General features: G+C 31.0%; 3 protein-coding genes across 10 annotated transcripts in view; 2 read left to right on the plus strand and 1 right to left on the minus strand.

The window, feature by feature from the left end:
* Positions 1–14,789, plus strand: part of LOC143194021 (uncharacterized) — a 356,961-nt gene extending 342,172 nt beyond the window's left edge. For 2 of the 4 annotated variants that reach the window (XM_076400559.1, XM_076400561.1), the window contains exons 5-7: positions 8,772–8,895; positions 11,985–12,202; positions 13,435–14,789. In XM_076400559.1, the coding sequence (XP_076256674.1) occupies positions 8,772–8,895; positions 11,985–12,202; positions 13,435–13,607 (515 nt within the window). In that variant the 3' untranslated portion in view covers positions 13,608–14,789. The remainder of the gene's footprint in view (positions 1–8,771; positions 8,896–11,984; positions 12,203–13,434) is intronic. The other 2 variants (XM_076400560.1, XM_076400562.1) reach the window with 1 other exon arrangement.
* A 1,856-nt stretch (positions 14,790–16,645) lies between these two features.
* On the plus strand, positions 16,646–18,669 carry LOC143194006 (uncharacterized). Of its 5 annotated transcripts, none has more exons than XM_076400536.1 (6): positions 16,646–16,731; positions 16,800–17,093; positions 17,221–17,322; positions 17,371–17,548; positions 17,610–17,831; positions 17,885–18,669. In XM_076400536.1, exons 3-6 carry the CDS (start codon positions 17,296–17,298, stop codon positions 18,490–18,492), a joined length of 1,035 nt encoding a protein of 344 aa, XP_076256651.1. In that variant the 5' UTR covers positions 16,646–16,731; positions 16,800–17,093; positions 17,221–17,295; the 3' UTR covers positions 18,493–18,669. The 5 variants fall into 5 exon arrangements, with proteins under 5 accessions (XP_076256651.1, XP_076256653.1, XP_076256649.1 ...); XM_076400538.1 differs by having other exon boundaries at positions 16,651–16,731; positions 16,800–16,904; positions 17,889–18,669; XM_076400534.1 differs by having other exon boundaries at positions 16,651–16,731; positions 16,800–16,904; positions 17,371–17,529; positions 17,579–17,831.
* Positions 18,670–18,843: 174 nt separating this feature from the next.
* Positions 18,844–20,775, minus strand: LOC143194030 (low molecular weight phosphotyrosine protein phosphatase 1). Its single transcript, XM_076400581.1, has 4 exons — positions 20,639–20,775; positions 20,397–20,584; positions 19,053–19,214; positions 18,844–18,986 (listed from the first exon to the last, which is right to left on the minus strand). The coding sequence occupies exons 1-4, from the start codon at positions 20,667–20,669 to the stop codon at positions 18,897–18,899; spliced, it is 471 nt and encodes a 156-aa protein (XP_076256696.1). The 5' UTR covers positions 20,670–20,775; the 3' UTR covers positions 18,844–18,896.
* Between the last annotated feature and the right edge of the window lie 660 nt (positions 20,776–21,435).

Genomic DNA, 21,435 nt, shown 5'->3' on the forward strand with positions numbered 1-21,435 from the left:
TGCATATCTACTCAAGTAATTCTTTGCCATATTACATTACAATTCGATCTGATTGAATGTATAGTGGATAGGGAGGAAGATTTTATACTCTGTGGCCATATTATTCAGCCATGTGATCTAATTTGTATCCTTTTCCAGACCTATTTCTAAAAAAATAAATCACTTAATCTTAATATATGTTTGCAAGCCAATCCTTAATTACAATCTACATTACAAGAACAACATATCTGCAATCATTTAAAAATATTATGATTTACAAAACCTAATAAAAATCCTAAAATGTTATTCTAATTTTTACCTTCTTCCATCAACTTCTTTTTCTTTTCATTAGTCTTGTGTAACCTTATGTCGTTTAGAAAGACATTTTTTGGATGTATAATCAAAAATAATAATATACAGAGTGATACAATATACAGATTTCAGAAAGTAATCTTTCGAATTGTATTTATCTCACAGAAAGACAAATATGCACCGGCCAGCATCATCTACATATAGTTTGAAGAAATGCAATTCAATTCATCCGCGCTCTTATACTTCGACAGAACCAGTTCACTGATTGCAGTTAATGCGCCCATATCGAAACCACCTGAAGGAATCACACAATATTAACGTCAAACCTGGCAGTGAATTTCTCATGACAAATGTAGGAAGTAGAAAATATCTAAATTACGACAAGGCCACGATGCATATAAATAATCGCTCGGCCCGACTTTAACACGGCGCGGCATTAACAATTTTGAAAGTTAATTTTATGGGCGGCATAACGATGGGTGAGTAATTGATATAAATATGAACTGAGCGATGTGTATACGGTCTGATGGCGTTACTATATTAACTAGATATGTATAATTTCGGATTCGTTGTCGAGCTATGTTTGGTTTGTTCTTTTTTTCTTGTTCGTTTCATTCGCATTCGCGATGATTGATGGTGCGGTTTTGATCATTCTAACAATGAGTAGTCCGGATTGGAATGATGGGTTTAACGACTCAATTACTTCTAATCATCTAATCATCGATTATTTCCACTAGAAAAAAATAAGACATATAAAACTGTTTTTATAACGATGATGATGAACATGTAATTATTTTTCAAGTTACCATGTCAATTCAGAACATTAATGGGTTATTCTAATTTAAAAATTTGAAAAAATCGTTTTTTTTTTCATATTTTCAAAGCTTAACCCTCTAATAATATGCCCTTAAAAGGATTTTTCAAAAAAATTACTTCGAAGATATTTTAATAACGCGGCATCTTTAAAAAAGTATACTACTCTTGCTGTAACTTGAGGAAATTACAACTTTTATAGCAGTTTGCATTTTTAATGAAGATTTCATTGCCGTTTTAAAAATAATGAGCAATAAATGGAGAGGAAATCGCAGATTGAAAACATCTAATTACAAAGTACCATTAGCTGAGACTGCACGTAACCACACTCAACATCAAACTTTACCTTAAACTTTAAACTCAACTTTAAACGCGTTTTTTTCGAGACGATTGACATGATATCTCAAGTTTTACTGAAATAATTTACTTGAAATTTGATCTGAGCCTTCTCTGTACATTCTTCTATTGTATCAAAGTAAGACTATAATATAATATAAATAAAATAAACTATAAATAACAAACCAAACATTGCTCGATAACGAATAAACTTCGATATTTTCTATTTTTCCCATGTGACATTCACCCTTTGTAGAAGGACTTGTCCCCCAGTAAAAATAAATAATTATGAACTCCCGCAAGCAGACAGTGTTAAATATCTGCGAATGCATTTTGATCGACGCTTAACATGGAAAAAGCATATAGTGACAAAACCACGTCGAATAATATCGTCTAATAAAAATATCAATATATCGATATAATTTTGCCAAAAATATAGATATATCGATGTATCGAAATTTCTTCACCATCCCTATACTAATTACCAATAATTGGTGCGTTCCGTTTTAATGTTTTCCACAAACACATATATTATCGAGTTACTTATGTTGCTGTAGACGCAATCATGCTTTATTGGACATATTTACTTCCAATATCTTAATGATACACTATTACAGATACTTAATGGAATAATATCGATAATTTTACGCGAACAATCGATGGCAACGCAAAAGGAAACGATCAAATCACGACGCTCGACGGAAAAGACATTGGATTCAATTATTTTCAAACGATTCTCATTACCGGCGTGTAATCCTTTCCATATTTTTAATTCTGTTTAAAGGAACGCTTAACAAATCAATATTGCCACACCGCGACTTAAACGGGGGTGAACGGTGCAAAAGTGGCCTTGATGGCTTCAGATGGAGTCGACAAATCAACACGAATCAAGGGAACTTGATAATCCGATTTAGCGTAGATGTGGCAGTCGATACAGATAGATTTCATCACGGATCGTTTATCTTGAGATAAATGAATAGGTTTTTAATTGTTACATTTTTATATAAATATATCTGAACACGCTTTGTTATTACTCTTAGTAGTTCCACAATCTGTCCAAACGGCAATACGTATTTGTTATGTTTATATTATATATACATGGCATGTAGAAAATCACTTCATTAAGTAATCCCCTGTATAAAATCCTACTTCAATTAATTAGTCTTATTCTAAAGTCTATCTATACAAATCTATCTAATCTATCTAACAGGTCAATTAAAAATCCCCGGCCTAACACATAGATGGCGCTACTAGAATTAAATCCATATGTTTTTTAGTTAGCCCTAGACCTCAAAGGACGCGTATATACATTTGACAACTATCGTATCATTACTTTGTGAATTATAAAATGCTATAGCGAAACAACTTTTGTTATTGTGTAAAAAATGGATAAAAAAGAATTTTGCGTGTTGCTAAAATATTGCTTTTCGAAGGGAAAAATACAGTTGAAGCAAAAACTTGGCTTGATTCCGAGCTTCCGGACACTGCCCCAGGAAAATCAATCATCAAGGATTGGTATGCTAAGATTAAACGTGGTGAAATGTGCACGAAGACGGTGAACGCAGTGGACGCCCAAAAGAGGTTGTTACCGACGATAACATAAAAAAATCCACTAAATGATTTTGAATGACCGTAAATTGAAATTGAATGAAATAGCAGATACTCTAAAGATATCAAGTGAACGTGTACATCATATCGTTCACGAATATTTGGGTATTAGAAAGCTCTGTGCAAAGTAGTTGCCAAAAACAACGACTTTTGACCAAAGACAACGACAAGTTGATGATTCGGAGCAGTGTTTGAAGATGATCAAGCATAATAAATTCGAGTTTTTGCATCGATATGTGACAATGGATAAAACATGGCTCCATCATTTCAATCCGAAGTCCAATCGACAGTCATCCGAGTGGATTGCACAGGATGAACCCGCTCCAAAGCATGGGAAAACGCAACAGTCAGCTGGCAAGGTTATGACGTCTGTATTTTGGGATGCGCATGGAATCATTTTCATTGACTACCTTGAAAAAAGAAGGACCATCACCAGCTATTATTACATAGCGTTATTGGGCCGTTTGAAGGGCGAAATTGCCGAAAAACGGCCGCATTTGAAGAAAAAAAAAGTGGTGCTTCACCAAGACAATGCACCGTGTCAAAAATCCATGAATTGGGCTTCGAATTGCATCCTCATTCACCGTCATCATTTCCCATTCTCAGATCTCAAAAAAATGCTTGCTGGGAAGAAATTTTCGTCGAATGAAGAGGTGATCGCCGAAACTGAGGCATATATTGAAGGAAAGGATAAATCGTACTACAAAAAAGGTACAAAAATCGAAAAGTTGGGGGTCGCTATAATCAGTGTATCACCCTTGAAGGGAATTATGTTGAATAAAAAAAAACTAATTTTGCCAAGAAATGTGTTTTACTATGGTAGGTCGGGAACTTTTCAGTTGACCTGTTATGTCCAATAATCAGATCGGATGGTGTTAGACGTTTTAGTCTACGCTCTTCGGTGTCACTTCGCATATTTAGCTGATTAGCGAGTAAATTGGGATACACTACACTCTTTTGAAGTACTTCACAGAAACACGTTGAATTACACTCGTTATTGGTTCTAGAGGAATATCGCGTTATATCACTTCATTTAAACAGTAATATCTTGTACAGTAATATCTTGTTATCTAATGATAACTTGGATTTGCACCGGATAAGCCAATACATTTGGTAGAGTTTAAGTCTAAGTTATTTCCGTTTGGCGAGTATGTGCTTGCCAAGTGTGTTTTCCAAGTTAGGCGTCGATCTAGGTGCATACCAAGATATTTAACATCCTCTGCTTGCGAGACTTGGATTGCGGGACTAGTTGTACTTTTTCTATAGCCTTAAGCAGACATACATCTTTGCCATTATAACAGTGTCGTCAGCAAATGTTCCAAGTACTGTTTCTTTTGTTGTTGGAATATCAGCAGTATAGAGCAGATATAGAAACGGTCCCAAGACTCTACCTTGTAGTGCTCCAGCCGAAATAGATTTAAGTGTTGAGAATGCCCCTTCATGCAAGACTCTAAATTTTCTTTCGAAAAGATATGTTTCCAGCAGTCGACAGTAATTCCGCGTTAGCAATTTGCTCAGTTTCAAAATCTTGTAAGACATCCAGGAATATTGCAGGGCAGTATTTCTTTTCTGCGAATGCCTTTTCAACAACCGCTGTTACTCTGTACACTTGGTGGATTGTCGAATGGTGACTAAAAAATCAAAATTGGAAATCTGGTATTTCTATAAATATTTTAATACGTTTTAGTTTCTCAAATAATTCTGACATCACAGGTAGGAGCGAAATAGGCCAATAAGATCTTATTCTATCGGTTTGTCAGGTTTTTAAGCATAATTATTCGAGCAACCTTAAGACATTCCGGAACATGGTTCAGTCTCAAACAGGCATTGAATATATATAACAACATGATTATTGCTTTTCGTGGCAGCTCTTTTAATAACCCAGGTGAAATATCATCAATTCCAGGAGTCTTTTTAGTATTGAGGTTGTGGTCAATTTCTGTTGTAACTTCCATGGGAGAAATCAGATTTACAGCTATATCGCGCTGATAAACAGGATTTATGTCTATTGTAGATTCTATATCATTCGGTTGGAATAGGTTAGCTAAATGTTCTGCGAACAAATTAGCTTTTTCATCGTTGCATTGAACTCATTCATTTTGATCATTTTTAATAAGCGGCACTCTAATAATTGGTCTTTTAAATCTCTGAGTTGGTTTTCATAGCGAGTAATCTTTGTCTGCTTCGGGGCATAATTCACTTACATAGTTCTCGAAGCAACTCTGTTTTTATTCTTTAATCTTTTGATTTGCCTGATTACTAAATGTATCAAATATTCTTTTGTCTATAGCTTTTCTGGTTCTGTACCATAATCTTTTAGTTCCATGTTATCCAAGAGTTATAATTTCTTCCTCATGTCTTATTGCGAATCTCTTAATTTCCTCTATAACAGTTGGAATCCAAGGGTCTGGGTGTAAGTAATTGTTCATGTAACATATTTTCTCTGAAATATTTGTTCATATTACTTCTAGCAGAACATTCCCATAACTGATATTTTAATTAGTGGGGCCTGTGATTGATTGAAAAATATGTTTACAAAATAAAATTGAAAAAACACGATTACTTGTATTATATCTTAAATCTTGTTACACGCTATCGGAAAACATTTTTTCTCAGCATTAATTGCTTCAAAAAAAATTGCTCGACTGTAAATAAACTGTTGAAGTTACGAGAATGTGCAGTCATAAAATTTCGGCGAATATCGTTAGAATAGATGAACGTTTTCTTGAATCGTTCGAAATAGCTGGATGTTTCTATTATTAACGACTCGATCATTTTCCTCGCTAATGTAAGCGTAATACCATAACGAAAAGTCGAACAAATTCAATTAAAACCTACCGAATACAGGTTTGACGTAGGAGACCCATTAGATCGTTCGTCCTTCCTCGACGGTTCGATCTCGATCGGCGATTTATCAGCGTGCCGCGGACGATCGTGATCTAATGATTCCGCGGACACGAAAACGTTTCGACACCATCATCTCCAACGGAGAGATGAAAGGACAACAGCTAATGGTCCGACTATTTCGAGAGATCCTCTCCTAGGCCGGTTTCCCACGTCGTGGGAACCGAACGAGAGCCGAGAAATAGAGACGGTCGATTGTTTGATTGCGCCGCTTGTAATGTCACTGGGACGATTAATTTCAAGAAAAGTGGGGTTGGCCTACAAAGGAATTAAATAACGTCCAATGAAATGTTTGTTTTCGTTCAGACGCCGATGTAAATCTCACAATCTTCTCGGTATCAGTTTCTTTTTTCACATTTAAATAACATTTTCCGTCATTACCTTAAACAACGCCATTGATTGATTCGGTTGTTGGTCATTGTTCTTGTAGGCATACGCGCTCGTAGTAGCCATGCCGGGAAAAAAATACACGATATACACAAAATAACATGAATACCTGACATATAGTCCGTTCAGTAAAACAGCGAACTCGCGTCATCTGAATTGATGACGTCAATACGTCGCAATGTTGCCGCATAAGCTCGAGTTTTAAATCATTTTGACTTTGATATACATCAAAATTTTAATCTAAATAAAATAATTAAATCAAATTACCGTTATCAAATATAATTCATTTTAACATTATGGTAGATCTAATGCATATATTATCGAAGGACTTAAAACCACAATTAATTATACAGTTATAATAGTTTGTAGGTTAATGTTATGTTTTATTATATTTACATTAAGTTCTTTTCTATACCACCTACGAGTTAAAGTTCTAGGCGTGTTTTTATGTAGTGGTATCTCCTGGGGGCCTAATCTACTTAATTAACAACTGTATATCCAAGTAATATATTTTACTTTTATCAGAGAGCATATTTACATTTTACGCTTAGTTCTTGTTTCCTTCGGTACAGTGTTTTCTTGTAAAGTAATTTTGATATCACTGTATTTCTCCTTAGTTTGTTCTGTTACTACCTGTATACATCTTTGTTCTGCATTCTCCCTATTGTATTATCTACTCGCAAATTTTAAGCAAATACTCATGTATATTCTGAATAATTACATACATATCTATGCATATAAATCGTTCTATAGTATAACTTCCTATAGTTATCGTATAATTAATTATACACTCACTTTTAGTTGTTTCGAATCTCATCACCATGTCTTGGAAAGATTCCATTCCTGATTTAGACAGTTTCATTCAAGTGAATAACTAAGCTGTTAATTTCCAATCTATCTAACATTTGGTCACGATTCCACCATTTGTCAATTTACATCTCTAACCAATTTTACTGGCAACAGGAGGCTTTTATTATCTCGTTCCTGTTCGAAGTAACTGATTAGACACGCAATCTATTCTGCCTCGCTTCGGAATTTTCAAAATAATAATAGACAGGATTTGTGGATTAATTCATGGATTTCTTTGAATTTTTTAGTTTGACATTTCCGGTCCTGTAGTTATTATAATTAATATTTTGAAGAATTTTCCAGACCTTTGACAACCGGACAACTTTTGTAGGCAGATTCGGTTACATGTTCGAACTTATCAGATAGCATTGTATCTCTTTTTATCTATAATAAATTGAGAAAGAAAATACTTTCTGATTCTAAAACGAATTTACAAATTGCGGCAGGCAATACATTAAACATCTTGGTAACGTGAATTTACTATTATTTTGAATATACTATATAAAGTCTATCCAATAACAGCCAATGTACGTCATCAAATGTGATTAAGCACTCAGGTTCCAAATGGCATGGCAATATTGCCGCATCGAATTTAACTTCTTGTGTACAACGTTTGTCGGCTTATAACCTCTAATTTTGTTACCATTAATGTTTTACAGAATTTTGCAGCCATTTCACAATAAGGTCAGTCAGCTTGACAAGTTAAATTTTATAAACTGATTCGGTTACATGTTCCAACGCATAAGATAGCTTCTGTCTCTTTTTAACTAGACTTTAACTAGTAAATTGAAAAGGAAAACTCCACTCCGAGTTTTACATTTTAACAAACTGCGTTTGGCCGTATATTCCACGTTCATTGGCTGTTGAAAGTACTATACACAATATTAATTTAATAATAATGTGTTGAGCTTTTGTCATAGTCTATTAACCAGTTGCTTATAAAATAGCTGCAATTCTTCGCGGAATACATTCTTAAGGTATCTGAATAATTTCCAGTGGAGGGTTGTTCCATTCTTGTACCAAAACATACGACAATTGCTTTAATGATGTTGAAAATGGAAATCTACTCCTCGCTCTCTGCTCCAAGTTATGCTAAGGTCTGATGATTGTGCTCACCATGAAAGATATTTAATGTTATTTGTGCTCACCATGAAAGATATTTAATGTTATTTGTGCTAGTAATATTAATACGCTAGTCTTAGCAAGAAGTAATGTTGTCCGTCCAAGTTTTTCCACTTCTGCAACAGCTCAATACCATATGCTAGTTAAGGCATGCTGCAGCGATCTAAACATGTGGCAGTCAGGTAGTGCTATGTCAACTTTTGTAACGTATGTGCGAGCGTTGTCGTGCAAAGGATCACTTTGAATTTGTTAGTTACTATTGCTGATCTTTTTTACAACAATACATCATTCAACCTGTTCAATTGACGTCGGTAGACATATGCAGTAACAGTTTCATTCAAATTTTAGTATCTCGTAATACACTCGTAACATACTAGTTATTTATTAATATTGAATCATATTATAACATCTCCTATACTTAATATATAAACATTATTAATTAGTTTCTCTTTATGTTACAGATATTCCTAAGAACAATTTGATAACTCCTCCAGACCTCAACTTGGCACTTGTATCTGACCCCTCACGATCTCTCACCTCGACTGCAACCCTGTTGGCATTACAGCGGATAAAGGATGTGTCAAGGTATGTATATTTCTACATATTTCACTAGATTTGCATAATTAAGACCAGCAAGTCATTTAGTGCGCTTATTTCCAGGTATCTTGATAAAATTAGGTCTAATAGTATCAGTCAGAGCACATAATAATAATAATAATAATATATCCATATATATAATAATATCCATTTTATTTCGAAGTCATCGTACGGCTCTTCGTTGGTTACGTAGCGGTAAGCACGGGTAATTAATCGTAAAACTTTCTTTTATGTACGTTGGATTGCTAGTTTATTTAATGTTTTAGTGCCACCTAATATTTGCACACCATAGGTCCAAATTGGGTTTATGATTGACTAATAAACCAATCTCTTTGATTTTAAGTCAAGTTGAGAGTATCTTCCGACTAACAACTACAGTTGTTTGACTTTAAGTCTAATCTGTTCTGCTTCTTGTCTAAGATGATATTTCCAATTTAACCTATTCTCGAGATGTATTCCGAGGTGTTTAGCTGATTCTGCTTAAGGAATCGAACATCCGTCAAGTGATATAATTAGGTTTTTGTCATTTCGCAACTTAAAATTAACATAGACAGATTTGGAGCTATTAAGCTGTATTTTCCAATCTCTAGTCCATCTGTAGATCTTGTTGACTTGTACTTTTCTACAGTCTTGACCAGAGGTACATTTTTATCGGTGTCGTCGGCAAATGTTCCAAGTACTATTTCTTTTCTTGTTAGAGTATCAGCAGTGAAACCCTGTGAGACCCTGTCGAACTCCAGCCGATAAGAATAATCTGAAAAGTAAAAAGAAAATGAAATTTTATAACTTCATTTAGAAATTCATTTGCATTATTTTAGTTTATATATAAAATAGTTTCTATATATTTACTACAAATACTAGAATTCATACTAGTATGTTTTAGTAGCAAAACAAATTACCATATTAAACGGTATACCAGAATAAATAAGGAGATAACAACAAAATACTAAATTATCAATAAATAAAGCGCTCTATCAATATAAACATTTAAAAACTAAACACACCTATATATTAATAAGAATAAAAATAACATGTCAATATCATATGCAAAATTAGACTTAAATACAAGGATTAGGGTAAAAAGACAAAACGCGTATCCTCAGGAAAGAAGAAGATTAAAATCAAAATAGTTGGATAAAACAAAACTTTATTTATTGAAGATATGAATAGGAAAGGAAGTTAGACAGGAAAGTGTAGAATAAAGTGTATTATCAAGAAAATCCATGGAAACTGATCCACTTCAAAGAATTTTTATATTTGCTTCAGAATCTTTTTATGGAATGATAAGGCATTTATTCATTTAATATATTTTCGAAAATATTTGCTTTCACGTTAACATAATAACTTTTCTGGCCAAAACTAACACGATCCAAAATCAGACAAAAACGAAAAGTACTTAATCACAGTAACGGCTGATGCAGAAGCGCTATAGTGCCACAGAGCTCCTCCAAAAAAACTAAAGAAGCTCCCAAAAAATAATTATGTAATCTCACTTAAATACTAAAATATTTTCTACTACTTACCAAAAAGTAAATTCCACTAAGCATTTGCGAATTCTTATGGTAACACATCACAAAAAACTGCAATGAAATTGCGAGCCACGGAAGTAACATGGACCAGTGGAATAACCTACCGTCGGTAGGCTACCGACTCACGCTATCACTATTATTTATCTGGTCCACACGATTGTGCTCTGCAAGCTCCTTCAAACACCCGCGCGGCACTCCGCTCCCCTGTGTCCATCAAAACGGTCTAAAACAAAGCCTATATTTAAGTGGAGATTTCTCTGCATTTAGTGCAGCACCGTATGTGATATCGGTTATCTATATCGGAATTTTACGCGAATTTCGGCCAGTTAATAGTAACAATATTAATAACTGTGACTATGGAAGTGGTCTGATTTTTTTTACGAAGAAAAGTGGTAATTTAAATGATTACCAGATATTATTATTGAGAAATCTGGTGTAAGTAGAGGGAAAAGTTAGACCAGTAAATTTAATAGAGACATTTATTTAAAAATAAAAGGATTTGTGAATGTCACAAAAATAAGTGCTTTGTACTATTTTCCATACTTGCTTTTTTGTGGCGATAAAGCTTGGACGGAAATAGGGGTCACTGATTGAGAGCACTTAAGTTTGAAAATAAAAAGACATGAAAACTTTACAATCCGTCTTCATAATCGTATGGAATTTGCTAGGAATTACTAGGACTGTGAAGAATGCTGTATGCTTGAAATTTATCATGAACAAATAATTGAGAAAATTAATAATTCTTCATTTTTTGTGATCATGGCGGACAAAACAACTGATGTAGTTGCAAAATCTCAACTGGTATTTAGTTTTAGATATATTCGCGATGGTTAGCCACTTGAGTGTTTTTGAAACTTACATATTCTTGAAAATCTTTTAACAGTATTGCGATATGTTTCCTGAGAATAAACTCACTGATAAAGAACGATTACGAACTGAACTGTCAGTTATTTATGCAGGAAATGATTGCAGAACATTAATGATGCACTACCTCCTCTAAAGTGTTTAATAGCAAACAATCTAGGACATGCATTAAGGAGACTAGGCAATTATTATAAATCGTAGTAACAACTCCCATGACAACATCAGAGGCCGAAAGGTGTTACTCAACACTAAAGTGCATTAAAATCGTTTCTCATAAATTCAATGGCCGAAAATCGTTTAACAGCTCTTTCCATGCTCTCTATTGAAAAACGGTTTATCTTTGAAACAGACAATTTTTATAACAAAGTGATTATTAGATTTGTGAACAAAAAAGGACATAGTATGGAGTTTGCCGAAAAACTTAAACATTTTATCAGGAACCACCACCACTTAATCGGGTATTATAATTGAATTATTGTCCAAATAAATTATACGAAAGCTTGTACTTTGATCAACTATTTGATTCCATTTTTATTAATATTTAACTGTTATGTACCAACATGTTTACCAACGTCCATTTTCATGAAGTAGCGTCATATAACCGAAACCAAAAACTTGCGTGATGAAATAATAACAGATTTCCTTTTTCATACCAAATGTTTGCTATTATAATTTTTTTTACAGATCGCTAACTATCACGCCAGCGTTACCATCCTCTCCGAGTAAATCCACGTCAAGCAATAACAACACGACCATTAATAATAACAATATATATGAGGATACGAAAATCATGCCGGAAGTAACTATTCGGCGAAGAAAGATTCATAGATGCGACGTAGTGGGCTGTCACAAAGTGTATACGAAAAGCTCTCATCTGAAAGCGCATAAACGTACACACACAGGTAATTTTGCACAATTTTACATCTCAATATTTTTCCGTCATACATGATACTAATATCATAGAGTAATAGAGAGAAAATTGGATAGGAATCTCTGGAGAAAATTTTGGCTACGTCCAATATCTAGATGGGGTTATAACCGACCATTCAAGTAATTTGATTGGTCAATTTAAATCTCTATTATAGGCACCTGTACGGCCAAGCGCAAAATGGGACGCAGCTTGGTGAAGTGACTCAGTGAAGAAACCGCGCAAATACGATTGCAGTTCTCGCTTCGCAGTAAAGCTAACAGGTCAATTGAAAAGTCCCCGGCCTGACACATAGATAACGGTACTAGAAAATCCAATGTTTTTTAGTTAGCCCTAACCCTCAAAAGATGCGTGTATAAATTTGACAGCTGTCGAATCATTAGTTTGTGAATTATAGCATTTTGAGTGAAGCAACTTTTGTTATTGTGAAAAAAATAGATAAAAAGGAATTTCACATGTTTATAAAATATTGCTTTTCGAAGGGAAAAAAATACAGTTGAAGCAAAAACTTGGCTTGATGCCGAGTTTCCGAACACTGCTCCGGGAAAATCAACCATCAGGGATTGGTATGCTATTTTTAGACGTAGTGAAATGAACACCGAAGACGGTGAACGCAGTACGCCCAAAAGAGGTTGTTACGATATATCGATATTTTTTCACTGGCCAACACTTTACCAACACTTTACTGCATTTCACATTTAATTAATGCCTTTAATTTAATGGGATCTATAAGATTAAATTAATTCCTCATTCTTCCCTGTTTTAATTCTAAAAACTTCTTTAATCCAAAAATAAGTTAAACACTTATTCTACGTATATATTTCTATACATATCAGATACCTTAATCCAAATAATCTGAGATTTTTCACATGATATATTTTTGACAATTTTTTAAATACGAATCAGAATGCACGGTAGAAATGAAATGGATCAATGAAATGCCTTTGTGAATCTCAGCTTAGCGGTTCAAACAAGTAATATGTTCAAAGTAGTGACATCTAGATATTGGACGTCGCGAAACATTTCCCCAAAATTGCCTATGAAGTTAAATTTCAATTTTCCCTATGACTAGTATTAATGGCTTTTTTTAATAGATAGTTACTGCTAAAAAGACAAAAAAAACAATAAGTACTCAATTTACAATATTCATCATCACTTTACGCTGCTATTAGTTCGATATTTATATTGTGTTATATTTTGTTATAGGTGAAAAACCTTATCAATGTTCCTGGGAAGGCTGCACATGGAAGTTTGCACGATCTGACGAGTTGACGCGACACTATCGAAAACACACGGGTCAAAAACCATTCAGGTGTAATTTGTGTCAGAGGTCGTTCAGTAGATCCGATCACCTGTCGCTTCACATGAAAAGACATTGATGTTTAGGAAAAACCATTATAAATATTTTGCTAGGGGAATTATGTACAGAAAATTATTTTTATCGATATCGCGATACGTAAACTCTATTTTAAGAGTATATAAATGAGATTCATTCGGAACTGTCAACAAATTTATCAATCGACCTCTTCTATGTCATTATATTGTATTTATTACTATAAATTTAGGACTATAAAAACCATTAAAATTATTCAACAATAATTGAAATCAATCTAAAACATGCTAAAAACTTATTCAAAACCAATAAATGAAATGTAAATGCAGTGACAGTTGAACAACTGAAAAGAGAGTTTCATACCCGACTTTTGTTGGCATTCAAGAAGTTATCTAAAAACGCAAACATACAACCACTCTCTTGCAATAAAGAGACGAAAATCATGGATGTATTATTCATATTTGCTGTCACACGACAACGGTTAAGCCATGATCACGACTTTATCCACGTCGTTCACCAGTTAAAATCTTGACGATTTAATGCTAAGAGGGACTCGATTTAAAAAAATGCACACGATTTTGTACAGATATTTTTAAATAAATCATCCATCGACATGTTCTAGAGCAGATACCTGTTCTACTTTTGTCATAAAAGCCATGGAAGCGCATCGCAACTTTCTTACAGTTGACAAGTCTTTGTTTAAATGCCACTTAAGATATATGACCTTAAAGTTATTTCTTCAAAAATTACAATATTTCAATACTAATTTTTAAAAAATATAAGAGAATTAACTAACAGTAAAATACAAAATAATTAAATAAAAGGCTGTAAAAATAAACCACATGTTTTTAGCTAAAATTACAGAACAATATCTTATTCATTTTACACAGTCATTCGTATAAATTACCCGTTATTAGTAGATACAGAATAAATATATTATTGCTTTGGCTTGAGAACTCTTATGAATGGTAATTATTTTAATTACAGATCGTTGTGAAAAAGTCCTATTAAGTATGTAAAGATTCTTCTATTTCGAGTTGTTTATTGTTAATATTCATTACATTTATATACTCTATCTAAAGTAGCACTGAACTAATGTCAACTTAAGACGTTAAAACGTCGCAATATTGTCGCATTTAACTTTGACTTTTGACTTATTTTAGCTTTTATATATTACAACATTCTAATACAAATAAAATAACAAAAAAAAGAAAGAAACAATATAAAATTTTATAAAATACCATTTATTTTAACATTATAGTTCACTGTTCATTGCTACTTTGGACAGACTATACAACGATTTTTTTATGATTGAAAGTACACAAAAAAGTTTAAACGAAAAGTTCATAATGAACAAATTGTATTTTTAATTAATATCTGTTAACTCTCCTCTGTGGGGTTGTCCCTTATAATTCATCTATTTTGTATATACTCCTAAACATTCCTAAAAGAAATATAAAAATTGTATAGTTTTAAGACATATCGGAACATGGTGCCAGTAGTGATGTGAAAATATTTTCTTTTTGTATATTAATGTTTTTAAGGTTTATATATACATATTGTATTTTTATATGGCAACTATAGTAGGATCAATATAATAATAGTTCAGTAAAGAAATAATAATTGGTCAGTAATTATTTCATTGATTTTAATGAATTTTATGTACTGAATAGTGTTGTTTTGATCATATTGTAGTTATTTGTTAAATCAATTCTAGGCTAATTTGTTATAAGTAGAATAGTATATATGAGACATCTCTTACAGGTGTTTTCTAGATGTATATTGTTGTTACAATATTAATGTGTTCAACACATACATTCATGTATTATCATCACAGCATCTAAAATATATGTGAGGAAATAATTATATTCTTGTATATTTTTCCATATACAAGTTTTCCACATCAAATTGTAACAATAGTACACAAATGACAATACAACCAGTGGATTATTAGCCAGTTTAATGTAAGATATAGATTATAATTTAATTTTATCTTGAAATATCTTCATTTCCTTTTTCTAAATATGCAATAAAATGATATATCATCGTTGTTACCTAAAGAGTATTATCACACAATAAAAGATTAGTCTTCCATGAACAAACTCCTAATTAACTCTGAAAATATTATCATAATACTATTGATAAAAACAGATTTCAATATATATTTTTATACAAAGTCTATTTGTATCATATTAAAAGTAATACATAATGTAAATATAAAAATATTCTACTCGCCAATTTGTAAATAATGTCAATTATTTTTCCACAAAAAATCTTCAATTCGGTTTATCTAATACATTATTAAATTGTTAGTTCAATAACCATATCACAAAATTCTTATCACACATTCATTATATATATATATATATATATATATATATATATATATATATATATATATATATATATATATATATATATATATATATATATATATATATATATATATATATATATATATATATGTATGTATATATTTTTCTGTTTTAGTACCTATGCCTTTATTTAGATTTATTTATATAATTAACATATTGCCAGTACACGGGCCAGTATATTTTACCGAAAACTCGTAATCCATAGTTATTTTTAAGTTATTTCATGCAGATATTTTTCCTACCTAGAATGTTTAGTTTATTAATTATATATTATTTAATATTGTTTACATATAAATCATCTATTGAAATATACAGATCAATAAATTAAGCATTCTTATAAGCTGCAAAAATTTCATCATTGTTTTCAGTTATTTAGATCTCCACGAAATAATCGTAAATAATCGATTTTAAAAATAGAAGTAATATGTAGTTCTAAGATTTGTTTCATAAAAAGGACATTATATTACCGAGTAAAGAAATTATATATATTTTTAAGTTATTATTGTAAAAGTAATATATATTTATTAATGTTAACATTTAGTTGTTTATATAAATATTTGTGGAAGGGTAGTAACAATGTTTTTTTTTAAATAAACCCATCTTTACATAATTAATCATAATTACTCTTAATATTAATAAAAAAATATATTAACTAAAATTAATTTTATAGTTAGACGACCAAACATATATTTCTTTTAATTCAATTGACATATACTTAATTATGAAATTTAATATCATAACCTAGAAACGGCATTGCTGAATTTAGGCAAATCTTGATATTTAAGGATAAATTAAGTAAGGAAACTTCAATTAACAAATAAAAATAGTCATTTTCTTACTTGTAATAGTGTGTTTATTTTTAGAATGTCCACGCTATCTAGATCATTATTAACTGGAAGTAGATATGAATGAATACAAGTAGTATGTGAACAGTAGAAACAATAAGTTCAGTAGCTGGATTTTACACAGTAACTAGTCTAGATTAACTATATAGATGTTTAAAACCAATTACACCTGCTATTATAGCAAATTGTGGTTTCAAAATAGTAGTAAAGTTTGAATGTAGATTGTTACCCTGTTCATAGAGAAGAGAGGATGTATGTCATATCTATAAATAATTGAAGACAAAAACAAATGCTAACGGATAAGAGAAAAAAGTACATGGATATTAACACATGCCACACAATTATTATTTTGTGTATTTTTACTGTCCTACTTCTAATAAATAATATTTTCTAATCTCTGGAAAAAAATTCATATAAAATATTAAAATTTTACTTTTAGGTTATTTTGACAAACTATGGAAAAAATATAAAAATATTGTACAAACTAACCTATATTGCAAACAATAACATTAAGATGTCTGATAAATACAACTTTTCTACAGTAAGTAACATGTTGACATTTGAATATTTTAAAAACATTGTTTTGTAGAACATGTTAGAACGAAAATTAACATTACCAGACAGTGGTCCAAAAAGAAAACTAACAGATTCAAATGTACAAAGTGATGGTGCTAAAAGTACAATAAAAAGGAGATTTCCAGGTCCGGCAGGAATCTTACCTGATGATGAAATGGAGTACTGTAACAATGTACAATGTGCTCAAATGTGTAGGCCTTTTAATAATATTGTTATTTTAGATACCAATTAATTTTCAACAAATGCCTTTAGTATTACAAGAGGGTCCTTGGAAGGAAATGTCTAAAGACTTTAAAATAAATAATGCTCTTTATCTGTATGATAAATTTAATATTGCATGGATAAAAAAAGAAGCTGCTGCAAACAATTTTATAAAGCAGAAGGCTCCATTTTTAGCTGCGGTACTACATTCAATTGAAATAGCTGATGGACAAAAACAAAAGTGTGCTAATGTTATGTTAAAAGATGCTACTGGTAAGATAATACAATTGTATGGTTTTAATATTATTGACACAGAAATGTTCTAGGCAGAATACAGGGAACAATTCAATATAGTTTATATAAAGATTATTTAAGTAAGTTAGTTGTAGGTTCAGTGTTAGTAATTGTAAATTTTGGTGTACTTTCCTGTACTTGTGAACAATGTGATAACCACCATTTAACCATAGTGTCAAAGAATTTATGTGTCATTTATTCTACAAATGAAAAAATTAGCATTGTTAAAGTAGATCCTGACGATATATTAAAAAATTATTATAAAAATAGAAAAGAATTAGAAAATGATAAAAGAAAAAGTGATCATTTAAAATTTACAATGAACAATATATCTTCTGCTGTAAATACTCAATGCTTTAATAGATACACATCACATTTCCCAAAATGTATATCTCAACTTGCTGAAAATCATAAATATGAAGATATTAAAAATAGAAACCCAATATCAATTGTTATGTCACCTCTTAGAACACATAACTCAGAAAAAAAGTTAAACATAAGTACAGATACATTTGCAAAAAAAACCAATTTTAATTTTAAAAAACTTAATGTAAATAATAGTGAAACAGACGAAAATAAAAAAATATGTAAAGATCTATTAGATGGTATTGATATTAATAGTCTCTTCGAAGAATTTTGAAATGTATAGAAAACTCTTATTTTTATATATGATTTTTTATTAGAAATATGCAGAATTAATATATAACAATGCGCAGTTTCACTTTTTGCTTTGTATACTTTTGTACTTTTGTATGAAATACTATTTATATAAATTGTATGTACTGTTAATATTGTCATTAAATGTTTCCTTTATTAATGTTGTTATAAATTAGGTAAGCATAATTTTTCAGGATAAAAACAGATGTTCATAATGAGAACACAAATAGAGAGTAAGATCATATTTTAGTATTATCTAAAATATCATTTCAATTTAATTTACTTTTTAAAAAACTGAAATACAATGTTGGTTATAATTTAAATGCAATTTGCATATTATTAAAATAATATATTTAAAAATAAATGCTTCTAAATTACAAGATTTAATTAATTATCTTTGGGTAGTTGATCAAGGAAACCATTACATGATCTTACACACTGCTGGTAACACTTCTCAAAGCCATCTGATCCAGAATCCTAAAAAGCAATGATATTAAAATATAGTTAGTTTTAGTGAACATTAGGAATGAAATGTTAACTTACATAGTAAGGATCTCTAATAATTTTATCTCCTTCAGGGTCAAAGTCGCCAAGTAGTAAAACATTTGCTTTACTACCTTTCGGTTGCATATCTTTTAGGTCGGTAATGTTATTGTTATCCATTCCAAAAATATAATCAAAGTTATGAAAATCTTGTTCATCAATCTGCAAGTTAAAAAAAGTGTAAATTACTGAGGCTAATGTTAATTACTTTGCTTGAAGGAGGTGTAAGAGAATCTGCTGCTGAATATAGTCCAATGGAGTACAAGAAAATATATGTTAACAATCATTTAAATACATCTCACAGACATTTTCACTACCTTTATCTTCCAAGCAGGTAAACTTCCCAGATGAGTTTTATTATGCGTATTAAACTTATTTCTATTATTTTTATTATTATTAAACAAATTTCCAGGGGGATCTGTTGACTATGACATGGATGGTATTGATTTTCTTACTCGAGGTCATCAAGTTTTACTCAATATTAGTGAATTAGAAGGTTATTCTACTATAATAACTAAGGGTGGAAGATACAAATTCCTTTAATATAACTTTTTTTTTATTAATAATATCCTATTAATGTAAATATATCATTAATAGGTCACAGCATCATGAAAACAACTTAATCAAATATGGTACTCCCTTGTCTTTTGTGTAATATTTTATAATACTTTTAAGATCTTACTGAGCTGATATATATAATGGAGGTTATTGAGAAACAGGTAGAAATGGAACTGTTCCTCAATATAATATTTAAGGTTCATTAATTCATCCTGATAAAGTCCTGTTAGTAAAGCCTTTAAAAGTTTGTCTAAACAAGAACCATTAAATAGTAAAATAACCCAAGTAGGATTATTCAAATAAGACAACAATTACATATAAGTCACTGTAATGGTAAAACACAAACTAGGGATTCCCCATGTTTAAGTAAGTTATATAGCATAAATGGAAATACATATATTAAGATTTTTATTAAGGGGGATCTCTCTTGACTTACGGGAAGATACCTATGAAACTGAAAATTTAAATATAACGTGACCTTATGTTGTTAAATTATTTTTAAAAAAAGTTATATTAATGAAACCTGAATGTACCTGAAAGAAGGTATCCTGTTGATTTATTGTCAAACCCTAAGTTTTATAACAATACCTGGTGTATGTGATTATATGATGGTCAATGTTACAAAACTATGTAAATATTTATAACAAATAAAAATATAAAATCAATTTTGAAACAATTATTTACTGAAACAAAACACGTATATGGATGATGAAATCGTATTTAATTTAATTTAAATTAATATATTTACTTATTTCAAAATAAGATATCTATTGTTATCAGTGTTACCTGCCTAGCTCTGCAACTGGATGGTACATTATGATTTAATAATGTTTTTAATGCTCGAGAATCTGGACGTTTCCCAATATGCCAAGGTCCAATAGCAGCACTATCAACTTGCCATTGTCCATCTATTCCTTTTTCTTTTAATACATGAGAAAATACTGCTTCAGCGATCGGTGAACGGCAAATATTACCTTTAAAACAATGATAGTATAATAATAAATCAACAACTACCATAACCACAATACCAAGACAAACAAATAACGCTCCTTTAACCATTATCGATTTATAGGAGGACTAACATTTCTATATTTTGTGGAGAAAACTAACATACTAGCATATATTATTTGACAATTTGGGTTTTAGCGCATGCGCGTTGTTTTACAAAAATAATTTTATTTCATAAAAATAAATAGAATAAATTATGTGTATAGAATTATAGATATATATAGTGTTTCACTGTGTGTATATATATTATAGTCATAGATTATCTTACTCTATGACTATCTGATTATCCTTTTCTAGTAGCGCTACATTATATTCGAGTCTGTCGAGCGAAAAAATATAGAATATTGAATTTTGTACTGCATTAATTCTATTCTATAGGAATAATAATTAAATTGTTATGTAATTCTTGGTGGTATAACATACATTGGTTTTAAAACATGGAAGAACAAACGTGACATTCTGAACAAAGTTAAATTTTTAAGTTACAAAAATTCAAACAGCATCAATTTTATTTATAATGGAAATGTTAACTGCCAAATTTATAAGCAGTCATTTTTAAGGGCATCAAATAGGAATCAACATATGTCAAAATTTCACCCCGAAAGAGCCGAAGGCTTCAAAATGATAACAACAGAAGAAAATCATTCTTGTTGTATTGAAAGTATTCAATTTATGAATTAGGTTTGTCTATCAAGAATAGTAGCAAAACCTGTCGTAAATGGTGATATATTGATAGATGAGGTATATTATGATAAGAGAAGTTAGACAGGATCTTGGCAGGATTCTAGAATAGCCTAGAGTGATAACTTGAAAAGAT

Source organism: Rhynchophorus ferrugineus, unplaced genomic scaffold (genome assembly GCF_030347505.1).
Source record: "Rhynchophorus ferrugineus isolate W39M unplaced genomic scaffold, kcgeb_rfMv2 rfM3, whole genome shotgun sequence".
In the NCBI taxonomy this organism is placed as follows: domain Eukaryota; kingdom Metazoa; phylum Arthropoda; class Insecta; order Coleoptera; family Curculionidae; genus Rhynchophorus; species Rhynchophorus ferrugineus.